At 41.1% G+C, this 13,226-nt stretch overlaps 1 protein-coding gene across 3 annotated transcripts in view; it reads right to left on the bottom strand.

Annotated features, from left to right (window-relative positions):
• LOC136871713 (low-density lipoprotein receptor-related protein 12) overlaps window positions 1-12,112 on the bottom strand; it is a 101,723-nt gene extending 89,611 nt beyond the window's left edge. The window contains exons 1-3 of one of the 3 annotated variants that reach the window (XM_067145236.2): window positions 11,799-12,112; window positions 11,593-11,688; window positions 9,859-10,033 (exon numbers count right to left, since the gene is read on the bottom strand). In XM_067145236.2, coding sequence (XP_067001337.2) covers window positions 9,859-10,033; window positions 11,593-11,680 — 263 coding nt within the window. In that variant the 5' untranslated portion in view covers window positions 11,681-11,688; window positions 11,799-12,112. The remainder of the gene's footprint in view (window positions 1-9,858; window positions 10,034-11,592; window positions 11,689-11,798) is intronic. The other 2 variants (XM_067145235.2, XM_067145237.2) reach the window with 2 other exon arrangements.
• Between the last annotated feature and the right edge of the window lie 1,114 nt (window positions 12,113-13,226).

Here is a 13,226-nt window from a genome sequence, read left to right as displayed (position 1 = left end):
TTTGTTTCGAACCAACCTGATCTTCCATCCTGGACCTGAACACAACTCTTGGTTTCATCATATAAATGTTGTACTATGATGTCATAGGGCAATTTCTTACGACTCAAACATTGCCATACATGCCTGCGTGGTACATGGTCATATGTTTTCTCGATGTCCAGAAAAACAGTTAAGTGTTTTACCTTCCTCCCAATACTTCTCATAGAACAGTCTGGTGGCAAAAATGAGGTCTATAGTTGATCTATGAGGTCTAAATCAATGCTGTTCCTACCAAAAGTGTAGGTTCAACTTATTTTCTAATTCTGCTCTCAAGTATAGAATCGTAGATTTTCAGGGCATGTGACAGTAGAGTTACACCCCTGTATTTGGTACATTTCTTTCTCTCCAAAAACCATAGAAAAAGGTAGTCAGTGGGATGTAAAAATATAACATTATTATTGTGCATTTTTTTCTATCGCCTTTTTTTTTTTTTTCAGCAATGGTATAACTCCCTGTTTCCAGTCATTGGGTAATTACATTCTCTTTCCAAATTTTGTTCAGTACTCTGTACATCCACTGTTGTCCAACCTCTCTGAGTGCTTTGATCATCTCAACACTAAATTCATCTGATCCAGTTGACTTGTTATTTTTCAGTTTAAATACTGCTGTCTGTACTTCCAACCATGTCACAATATTGGTACCTGTGCTGCCAAAATCATAAGGCTCGTCGTTTAAGGGAGTGACATTTCCATCACAGTTCAGTAAAGTTTAAAAGTGCCTTTGGAACTCCTGTTATTTTGGTCTTATCCCTACTTCACTCACTATTAGAAGCCAGATCTTCCTTGCATTTCTGCTACAACGAAGTGTTTGACACATAATTTTTTCTCTCTGTAAACTTCTGTTCTATTATATTATGTCCTCCTCATATTCTTGCTAGATATAGGACTCTTCTTGCACAGTTTCTGTAACTGATTGCCTTTTTAATATCATCATTCCACCAGACAGTTTCTTTAGGTTTTCATTTTTTGGCTCTATTGTCCACATACCTTTTCTGCAGTATCTACCACAATCTTTTTTAGAACATCCCATTCTTCATCTACCAATTTCAGTTCTTCTCTCAGCAACAATTTGCATACACCTTCCTTGAATTCTTCCTTTGCACTTGGCTTGGTAAGTTGCCAAGCTTTTATTTTTGGGACTCTCTTGTTACAGACTCTGTGAGGTCTTTTCTCTGTAATAACTGCAACTGTCTCCACCAAAAAGGTCTTCACTTGGAATGACCTTGTCATTATTCACATATATTTGATCTATCAGAATATAATAATTACCATACCCTTTTTATCATCCCAGCTATATCTTGTGATTTTAACCAAGGATTACTCACTATAAGATTGTTTCTCATGCATAGATCTAACATACATTCTCCCTTTTCATTTCTCTTTTCCATTCCATGAGGGCCCAGTGTGGATTCATATCCTGTTCGTTGTGAGCCAACTTGTGAATTAAAATCACCCATTACAATTAGATTTTCATCCTCAGTGTATTCTTTCAAGTTTGAAAGTTGGTTTTTTTCCTCTTTTGAGCATCCTGCCTGTGAGGCATAGAGTTGGATCACATCGCGTTTTCTTTCTCCTAAGTTTACAGATAACTTAATTATCCTTTCACTAACAAACTTGACTTGACTACAAGAATCTATGTCTTTATGTATTAAAAATCCCACTCTGTTTTTAGACTACTTCATTTCCAGACCAGCAGAGACTATAGTCCAATATGATATTTATTTTCCCAGTTTTCTTCCACTTTGTTTCACTCAACCCCATTATCAGAAGTCTCTTCCTTCCCATGAGGTCAACCACCTCTTCAGTTTTGTTTGTCACCGGGCGAGTTGGCCATGCGGTTAGAGGCATGCGGCTGTGAGCTTGCATCCGGGAGATAGTGGGTTTGAATCCCACTGTGGGCAGCGCTGAAGATGGTTTTCCGTGGTTTCCCATTTTCACACCAGGAAAATGTACCTTAATTAAGACCACGGCCGCTTCCTTCCAACTCCTAGGCCTTTCTTATCCCATCGTCGCCATAAGACCTATCTGTGTCGGTGCGACGTAAAGCCACTAGCAAAAAAAAAGTTTTGTTTGTCAATGTCAGGATATTTAATGTTCCCAATCTGATACTTTTTCTTTGTTTGGTTTGGGTAGCTGGTGTAACATCAGGCTGTAAGCTGTCACTCAACACTAAACTGATTTTGCTGTAGTGAATTTCTACATCCGAAGCTCATATTATTCTTGAAAGCAACTTCCTCAACAATCCCATTGTTGACCTGCTGAGCCCAACACAGTAGGTGATTTTCTTTCAAGGTTTTCTCCCTTAGCCTTTGGTGTCCAGTCACCTCAACCTAAAAGGCAGCAGGTTGTACTCATATTAATCCTTGAATACAGGGCTGCCTCTCCCGCCATCTCCACCATGCCAAAGTCCACCTTGTCCGCTGTAGATGTCGTTGAGATCTTCACTTGTAACCCTGAGCTGGGACTCTTTCTAGATGCTACACACCGAGTCAGTGTGCTCTGGGACTCGTATACATAGGCGTGCCACTCTCTGGGTTGGACTGCCCCTGAGAGGGTCCCTATCTGCTACCTGCAGAGGACATTGTAAATAATTTACAGGACTGTCATTTAACATGCAAGACCTCTGGTAACCAGCCAGTCAATTGACCAAGATAGCTTTTTCTAACATTCCCTGATGTTCTACCACACACTCTTTCTGCACCACTGACAAATGAACAATTAACCCATTTATGCCCAAATAATTTTTTTTATTCCAATATTGATAACTTTTATATATAAATACTTAATATGACCCATTATTCATGTACAAATGAACAAAACCATATTTACTTGTTTAGAATCCATTATTTATGAACAAATGAACAAAACCATATGTACTTGTTTAGAACCCATATAAACACATGGGTTGTTAATGACCCGCTAAGCACTTGCTCGGGAAACAGGGAGAGAGGATATTCTGAACATCAACCATAGCAACAACTTATTTCTACAGATTTAAACTTCACTTACCTTTAGAAATGAGTATCATAATGACACAAAAAGCAATAACTGTCATGGTTCTGTTTAATTACACTGACTGACAGAGCAAATGCAACACCAAGAAGGAGTGGTCAGAACTTTATGCCAATTGCAGGGTAGACTGACGTCACTGAGGTATGCTCATGATGTGAAATGCGCCGCTGTGCTGCGCACGTAGCGAACGATAAATGGGACACGGCGTTGGCGAATGGCCCACTTCGTACCGTGATTTCTCAGCCGACAGTCATTGTAGAATGTGTTGTCATGTGCCACAGGACACGTGTATAGCTAAGAATGCCAGGCCGCCGTCAACGGAGGCATTTCCAGCAGACAGACGACTTTACGAGGGGTATGGTGATCGGGTTGAGAAGGGCAGGTTGGTCGCTTCGTCAAATCGCAGCCGATACCCATAGGGATGTGTCCACGGTGCAGCGCCTGTGGCGAAGATGGTTGGCGCAGGGACATGTGGCACGTGCGAGGGGTCCAGGCGCAGCCCGAGTGACGTCAGCACGCGAGGATCGGCGCATCCGCCGCCAAGCGGTGGCAGCCCCGCACGCCACGTCAACCGCCATTCTTCAGCATGTGCAAGACACCCTGGCTGTTCCAATATCGACCAGAACAATTTCCCGTCGATTGGTTGAAGGAGGCCTGCACTCCCGGCGTCCGCTCAGAAGACTACCATTGACTCCACAGCATAGACGTGCACGCCTGGCATGGTGCCGGGCTAGAGCGACTTGGAAGAGGGAATGGCGGAACGTCGTGTTCTCCGATGAGTCACGCTTCTGTTCTGTCAGTGATAGTCACCACAGACGAGTGTGGCGTCGGCGTGGAGAAAGGTCAAATCCGGCAGTAACTGTGGAGCGCCCTACCGCTAGACAACGCGGCATCATGGTTTGGGGCGCTATTGCGTATGATTCCACGTCACCTCTAGTGCGTATTCAAGGCACGTTAAATGCCCACCGCTACGTGCAGCATGTGCTGCGGCCGGTGGCACTCCCGTACCTTCAGGGGCTGCCCAATGTTCTGTTTCAGCAGGATAATGCCCGCCCACACACTGCTCGCATCTCCCAACAGGCTCTACGAGGTGTACAGATGCTTCCGTGGCCAGCGTACTCTCCGGATCTCTCACCAATCGAACACGTGTGGGATCTCATTGGACGCCGTTTGCAAACTCTGCCCCAGCCTCGTACGGACGACCAACTGTGGCAAATGGTTGACAGAGAATGGAGAACCATCCCTCAGGACACCATCCGCACTCTTACTGACTCTGTACCTCGACGTGTTTCTGCGTGCATCGCCGCTCGCGGTGGTCCTACATCCTACTGAGTCGATGCCGTGCGCATTGTGTAACCTGCATATCGCTTTGAAATAAACATCAATTATTCGTCTGTGCCGTCTCTGTTTTTTCCCCAACTTTCATCCCTTTTGAACCACTCCTTCTTGGTGTTGCATTTGCTCTGTCAGTCAGTGTATAATACTATTTAGTACCCAAAACATGTAACTTCAGACTCCATAACTGACAGTGGAACTGAGATCACTCATGGTAATTTACAAAACACCTGTCATGAAGGGGAACATTACACCTTGCACAGGCCTTCACTGTTTTATTGCGACAAATCTTGCATCGGCACCTAGGTTGTTGACTTATCAGCAGGTGCCCTTGATTGTACTTCCTCTGGCATTCCTTGATAATGTCAAGCGATGTAACTCGACCTCTTCCCTTAGGAGCTGTACCATATTTGTAGAGAATTGCCTTCGTTGCTTCCCAACGGAAAGTTAGGGCATCAAGAGACATACCGTAGCTTCTGCTAAGAATCCAGGCATTTTTCATGCATACATCGAGCAACCAAAACAAAATAGGAATGTACCACTTTTTGCCACGAACTGAAATTCGTAAATCTGACATGTTACGGTTCATGAGATCAACTCCACCCATGCTTTGGTTGTACTTACGGAAAACATTTGGCTGTTTGACTTATTTTCCCCCATTGGTTGACTGAGTATCTTGTAACCTCTTGAAGGGGAGCTACACCAAACTGATTTGACATAATGTTCACTACACCACTGTCCTTCCAAGACACAACTATCACACCATGCTCTTTATCAAAATAAGATTCAAAGTAACTGCACTCTTCCTTTTCAATGAAAGGCTTACCAGAAATAGGGCACTTTAGCATTCTGTTGCTTCTGGGAATTCATGTAGCATGATGGCCTCTTTCAGAGATCCTACATAGAAGCTTAGCTGACATGCAAAAGTTGTCAAAATAGAAAGAAAAAGCAGTTCCAGGAAATATTTCAGAAAGAATATCCACAAATGTCATCACTACTGCTTCATCTAATCCCACTCCTTTCTCCTCCTTTATATACTTGGTAAATGTCAGCTTGGAAACAGTAGCCTGTCCTCTGAGCGGCTACCCAGCTTTTGAAGCCAAAACAAATTGGTTTGCCACGGATGGATTGCTTACACCTGTGACGCCCGAAATACGGGATCATAGACTCATCAATAGGTACTTTGTCTTTAATGGGAGCACTTATAAGTAATGACTTGTTTAGGTGATCAATAATTTTTTTTTTTTTCAATTTACCCATTTTGTCACCTGCCGGTAGATCCAAACTGTCACAAACGTGAAGAAATCGGAATATTATGGCTAAACGATTAGCGTGCTGGCCTTTAGTCACAGGGGTCCCGAGTTCGATTCCCGGCAGGGTCGGGAATTTTAACCATCATTGGTTAATTTCCTTGGCATGGGGGCTGGGTGTACGTGTTGTCTTCATCATCATTTCATCCTCATCACAACGCGCAGGTGCCTACGGAAGTCAAATCGAAAGACCTGCACCTGGCGAGCCGAACCCGTTCTGGGATCTCCCAGCACTAAAAGCCATACGCCATTTCATTTCATCGGAATATTTCCTCAAATGTATTCCTACTACGCGTGCTGTTCTGAACAAGTTTGTTTCTAACATCATCTGAGTTCTCCCTAAACATTGTTCTTCATGGCAGGGGTACATATCCACTCAGAAAAAGTATGCCGAGAAAAGATTACATCTCTTTCAATGATAATTGAAACTGTAGATTATTAGTGTAAAAGGCATAACCAATGGTATACTTCAATATTTGAAGAACTGTATCTGCTTCGAGAAATGCATTAAAAAAATGTATAGGGTGTGATTGGATCGTAAAATTTCTTTTACCTGGATGATGAACATTGGACGAAGAAGAGGATGGGAATTTCATATCACCTACTTCCCAATTGAAAGACTAAAATTTGGCTGTCCCATTAGTACAATTTGTGTCCAAGTCAATACCGTCAACCTGTTCATTTTCCAAAAGTGGTTCTGGTTCATCAATGAATTTGGGAGGAAGTTCTGAATTGAAGTTACTATTTATTGGTACCTGCATCACTAACTCTGCTGGAGCATGAAGTTGAGCACGATTTAGTCTGTCAGAATATGAACAATCTTCATCACCAGAGTCAGCATTTGTTTCTTCTCCTCCATCTTCATGCAGCCCAATAAAGATATCAACACCTGAGTCGGGGATATCTGAAGGATCGGCCACTTCGAGCTCATTCAGAATTTCTGCAACTGTTAGTTGCTGTACTCTGCAATAAATTACAGAGCAATTAGGAATACTAAGAGTAATTACGTAAGGTTTGAACTAAATATTATGGTCGTTATCGAGCGAATGTGAAAGTCAGTGATAGTTCTTGGGTAACTGCCCAGCGGGTCGTTAGTGACCCACACTAGGTTCCATCGAAAATACTGGAAATTCTAAACAAGTTGTGCAGATATCAAATTATGTATGTATATTATTGAAGTTTTAAATAGTAAATACTGCAATGAATAACATGCCAATGCGAATAGTTGTCAATTCTACTCTCATTCTTCTCCCGCGTGCAGAGGGCTGACAATCCATCTTTCTTCTATTGATTCCAGATCAAGAATAATGACAACAATTAATCAAATTCCCGCCTAAATGTACGACGAAATATATAATGGTTAACTTAATCGATCTTACCAGTGTCAACAATGTGATAGCTTAAAGATGGATAGCATAATTTGACGGGTCGAAAACGACCTACTTGGGCATAAATGTGTTTTAAATGTTTCCATTCTATATCTCAATGTCAATCCAACTCTATGTAAGAGTGTAATGGATTCATACTGTAATCCTGTTGATGGCCTGCTTCCAGAAGTCTCTGTACTGAGCATGGAGACTGGCTTGCTGCAGGTCATCCCAGTCAGACTCTTGATTTGGTCCATCGATTACAATGGTACATGTTCTCTGGGTCCTCAGTCATAGGCTTTACCTTCTAGTGTATGATTAATTTTCTCATTTCCTCTGGTTTCCTGGCAATGTGACCGAAGTATTCAAGCTGTTTTTTTTTTGTCTGATAAAAGGTCAACAGTCTTGTTTTGACACTCAGCTGTTTCAGGATTGATTTTATTAGTTTAATGTCCCATCCAAGGTTTAAACTTTCTGATTTTATCTTATGGTAATAGTTGTTTTAGTTCTTTCTCAACCTCTTCTTGCATCTGCTTTTAATAATAATGTTATTGGCTTTACATCTCACTAACTACTTTTACAGTTTTCGGAGACGCCAAGGTGCCAGAATTTAGTCCCGCACAAGTTCTTTTACGTGCCAGTAAATATACCAACACGAGGCTGATGTATTTGAGCACCTTCAAATATCACCAAACTGAGGCAGGATCGAACCTGCCAAGTTGGGTCAGAAGGCCATCGCCTCAACCGTCTGAGCCACTCAGCCCAGCACATCTGCTTTCCTTTCAATATCTACAAATTTATTTTCCTTTCTTTTTGGCACAATCATACCTACTTCCAGCTTGGACATCACTGCTTGCTTTAAACCATGAGAAACCTATCTCTTTGTAATCTGCATTTTTTTTTTGTTTAACTTAATTTCTTAATCTGGTCACTATTCTGGCAGTTCATTTTCAATTTCTGGATAGTGGTCTGATTTTGGTCCACAAAATGTTAAGGCTCACCTCCTGGCACACTGCAAATGTTCTTTTTGTTTACATCAGTAGCGTTCCAGTACATGTGATGGATCCATTCAGAACTCGAGCTGCAGCATGATTGCCATTATTTCTTGTGAACATGATCAGCATGAATTTAAATTAAGCATTGGAACTCCCATTTTTTCTAATCTCTATTTACTTACAGACATAAAGGTAATCAGTAAAGAGGCCAGTATGTTATAAACCAGGTCCATGTCACCCACATGGTTACTAAAAGCAAACTACCAATGCATACATCCATCAATACTATGCATGCATAGATAGAGTGGTCTAGTTACTGCAGCGCTGTTGCTTGTGCTTCCCAGCTTCTGCCTGCAAACTGATGGCAAGACATTTTCTTGACAACACATTTTGCAAATAGCCTATATATTTATTTTTTAAAAAAAAGATGATGGAAAAGTAACGTAACCATGTCAGGAAAATTTAGCTAATTTTTATTTTCCTCCAAAAATAAATTTCAAATTTTTTTTGCTAATGGTTTAACATTGCACTAACAGACTGAAGGTTTTTGCTGAAGGAAGGATGGAAAAGGGTTAGGATTGGCAATGAAGCTGCTGTGGCCTTAATCAAGGTACAGCCCCAGCATTTTCCTGGTGTGAAAATGGGAAAGCATGGAAAACCATCTCCAGAGCTGCTGACAGTGGGATTTGAACCCACCATCTTCTGAAAGAAAGCTCACGTCTAAGTGACCTCAATCTCATGGCCAACTCGCTTAGTAATTTCAAAATAAAGAGTGGGGAAATGGTAGAGTGTAGAGATGGTTACTCAGCAAAGAATGATGCGCCTTTGTTGTTAGTTGAGGAGAGTACCAATAGGATCTGTAGGTTTTACAAACTGTTGAAGGATATGTATGTATAGGCCTACATGTACGTATGTATGTTGTGGGAGGAGGCAGACACCTATTGGTTTGCGCACGTCCTAGCTAGATATAAAAAAATCACTGGTCTAACACATCACATCAGAATGAGGGCTGTTTTGTGTCACCCATTGGCCCATACATTATTGGCACCCACTAAATATTTGAGGTTATAACTCTTTTGTTAGCACCTATCAGTGAGGTGAAGCTGGCTATTATGTCTAACTGCGCTGAATTATGGGAGCTTCATAAAATGCATCCAATGGTAGCAAGTGCTCAGCATAGGGTTGTGGGTATTGGTACAAGATATCTGTGTGTCTGGTTCTAAAAGTAAGTTTATCTTGGGGGCAGGATGGTCGGATTCTAGCATTGGCGATTAACACACCTCTCCTCTACAAGCATTTTAAGGTAACATTCATATGTCATCTTGCCAAGTGATGTACTACATGATGATATCCCCATTCTAGAATGCTACCAGAGTGTGAAAATTATGCAGGTAAATACCATATTATTGTCAACATATAGACAATTCTCACTTTAACAGTATCATCTAAATAAGATCTAATACTAGTTTCCTGATTTTTACAGCTCGCCCAGTAACCAAAAAACTCAGCGTTACTTGCAAAGAGTGTCTCAACACATCACAGTACACCATATTTGATTAATCATAGTTTTAGGCTAATATTAAAATATGGACATAACTTCCAAAGGTTTATCAAGTTATAGGTAATATGCTCCTAACATAAAAACACCGAAGGATGGATACAGTCTCAATTCAATCACTGAGGGGACCCATTCGCTCTAAGATATCGCCCTTACCTTGGAGAATAACTAGCGATGTAATAACTAGGCCTACAGCTCCTCCTATAAGCTCATCATTTTAGAAAAAATTAAATCGTAACTTACCTAATTCTAACTGCAGTCTGAGGCCTTGATTCAATGATCCATGTGCAGCTAATATAACTGGGATACCTTGAAGGGTAAAATGGACTAGTGAGGGTGCCCTTTTCCTTCCTTAAAAAGCTCTCATCGCAGACATCGTTGTGATAATTAGATTCAACTGCAGTAGCACTTATTGTTACTGAAAGTACAAAAAACACGTGCAATGTAATGTAGATAAGCTACTTATACAGGAATTGACAACAATGAATATAAAATATTATGAGACCAGTTTCATTTTCAGATCTTAAAAAAGAAAAAAATCCATACCCTTACGTCTAGTTTATCAACAGCATATATAATTACCATACTACTAAGCCTAACTGATTTTCCTGTGGTTAACACTAGAACTGCAGCTGGGTCACAAATGACCCAGCTGTTAGTTCTTTCTTCTCTATACTGTGAAAAAGAAATATTTGTATAAGTGTAGAGCCAATTAATATACCAGTACCTGTGTTGGATACTTTTTCTTGAAACTTAGTACACATAGTGTATTTTGATGTAGAATATTGTCTGACTGTTAGGTCATCAGCCCAGAGACTGGTTGGATCCTCAAATAGCACCATCAAGGGTTAGGCGGTTATAAGGATACCCCAAAAACCAATGGTAGCACCAAAATGAGGTGTACTAGGCAAGATGAGGAGTGAGGTAGTTTGCCATTGCTTTCCCCACTGGGTCAGAAAGTACTATTGCAGCACGACTGACCCTATGAGCAACACCTTTAATAACAGTCAGATGCACTCGTCATGCTCTGAATGTCAGTACTCGGCACTACCCATACTCCAGCAGCTTCCATATTGTCACAGCCATGGGTGTTGACTGGGACTTCGGGGGAGGCTACACTTTACTCTGGCCTGTGCCAAGAGATGGATGCAAAAGTACTGTATCCATCAAAAAATGACAGCAGGCAGGTAGAATATATTAACCATACAGATAAGGAATACATGGACAATACGACTACCCCACTTCGCTGACCCACAATGAGTCCAGTTCTAAGCTCTTGCTCCTATGGCACTGCGAATGTACAGTGAAGCAAGAAAGACTTGCATGTCCTTTTTTTAGAGACCAAATACCTGACATCAGTACACACGATGTACATTATGCTGCATCTAGCTTATCTGTAGGAATGGCACTCACACGACACACACGTTGAGAATACACAATATCCCTGGCTGTACACATGCTAAAATTATTTTTTCTTTGTAGAAGGTTGGGAAGAAAGAAATAACATCTGGGTCACAAATGACCCAGCTGTGGTTCGAGTGTTAACACACTTTTCAATTCTTCCATAAACATTCATTTAAGGTAAAATAAAAATAATACAGATCACCAACTAATCCAAAAAATAAGCTAACTTTATGCATGTGCCTTAAACACTTCTTTTTTTTTACAAGTTGCTTTACGTCGCTCCAACACAGACAGGTCTTATGGCGACTATGGCACAGGAAAGGTCTAGGAGTGGGAAGGAATCGGCCGTGGCCTTAATTAAGGTACAGCCCCAACATTGCCTGGTGTGAAAATGGGAAACCACGGAAAACCATCTTCAGGGCTGCCGACAGTGGGATTCGAACCCACAATCTCCCGAATACTGGATACTGGCCGCACTTAAACGACTGCAGCTATCGAGCTCGGTCCCTTAAACACGAACACTAATGAAAGATCGGTTCTATTCATCCAAATAGTTTATACCACAAATATTACCTGGGTAAATCACGGGAAGAGACAAAATAATCCACAGCATCCTTGCATAAGGTTCACAACATCCTGATGGAACAGAGTAAACCATCATAAGAACTCCTGCGGAATTAACGAAAACAATTATTTCAGCACTTCATCAAACCCATGCACAGAATGGGAAGGTACAGCAAAAAGCATTTTCTTTGCTGTTGTAAATAGTCACAGCTAACCTCAAACAGTCTACAAATTATTCAAGACGAATGATAAAGAATACTACTAATAATCTTCTCAATTAATCCTACCATTCGAAAACACGAAGTGAGATCATCTGACACTAATACATGTTTATCAACGACATAACTATCTGTCAGTACAAGAAGTATTAAGGATTTGACACTTCGGAAAATTTCGTGCCACAATACCACATGTCACACGTAAACGTTATAAGAAAACATTCTACATTCCAACAGAACTCCGACTATCACACGAAATTATTGGCTTTCTTCCCCTGTAAATCTATGCATCAGGAAGAATATTTGCTTACACCTACCACTGTAATCAAGTACACTCGAATCCACGGTCAAACACACTACGCCATTAATTGTAACGTGTCTGTATACCTACTCCGTAACCCAGGGATGTCTCTACAAACTTTGATTTAAATAAGTTGTTCAATGGGCTTACTGAAGGGAGAAGCTCGGAAAAAGTCTCTACAAGATTCTAGCGCGATCAATTATAATTGAGATATTCGTTAGCAAATTACTTGGTCGGTGGATACATAATGGGTCTCGGCCCACAAGTGGCCACGGCAGGTCCGTGGTCCAAAGGCTCTGCACTCCGACTGGCCAACCGAGCAGAGGACGGATCACGGATGGCCACGGTTCTACAGGGGCTCTATGCCTCTGCATTCGGGAGACGGAACAGGGCTTGGCCTCACAGCTGGCCCCAACCTTGTCTTGATAATTTAATGAGCTTCGCGTGATTCCATTCTCCTGCACTAAGGAGAATTCCAGGGGCCTATTCCACAAAAGTACGGTCTTGTACATTACAAGTTACTAGTGTGGGTTCTTGTAATGTATGGAGTTGTACATTTCTGTTCCACAAAAGACTGAAAGTCTCTTGTATATTACCAGTGAATTGTTACAAGTTTTACAAGTGTCGACATATCTATAAACATACTACGTCATAACATGAATCAGCTGTTCATCTTCGTATTCCGTTCATTAAATTAGGTTATGTGTGTCTCATTTGTCGTAATATCGTATTTTAAGGTAAGTTATGCGGCAAACATTCAAAGAACTCTAATATTTTTGTGAATTTCGTAATGCTACAATGTTATTTTTCAGTTTGTTTCTTTGATGATAGGAAATTCTGTTCTGTTCATCCGCGATCCTCGCATGCCCGCTTGTGTTCCGCGATAGTCTGTCATATTAGGCAGCAGATGCCGCTAGTAACGATATTCGGCGCCAAACTTAATTATTACGAAATTGCAAACTCTGCAAGAATTGTAAAAATGGTGTCAAGAGAAACAGAGTTATTCCTTTTGAAGGAAATAGAAAGAAGAAAAGATATTCTTTTCGGTGCATTCAGCGAGAGTCTGAAAAAACAAGACAAAGTAAATGGCTGGATGGAAATATTTGACTTGGGAAAAGCTCATG

Source organism: Anabrus simplex, chromosome 4, assembly GCF_040414725.1.
Source record: "Anabrus simplex isolate iqAnaSimp1 chromosome 4, ASM4041472v1, whole genome shotgun sequence".
In the NCBI taxonomy this organism is placed as follows: domain Eukaryota; kingdom Metazoa; phylum Arthropoda; class Insecta; order Orthoptera; family Tettigoniidae; genus Anabrus; species Anabrus simplex.
This window is presented reverse-complemented; position numbering and strand designations above follow the sequence as displayed.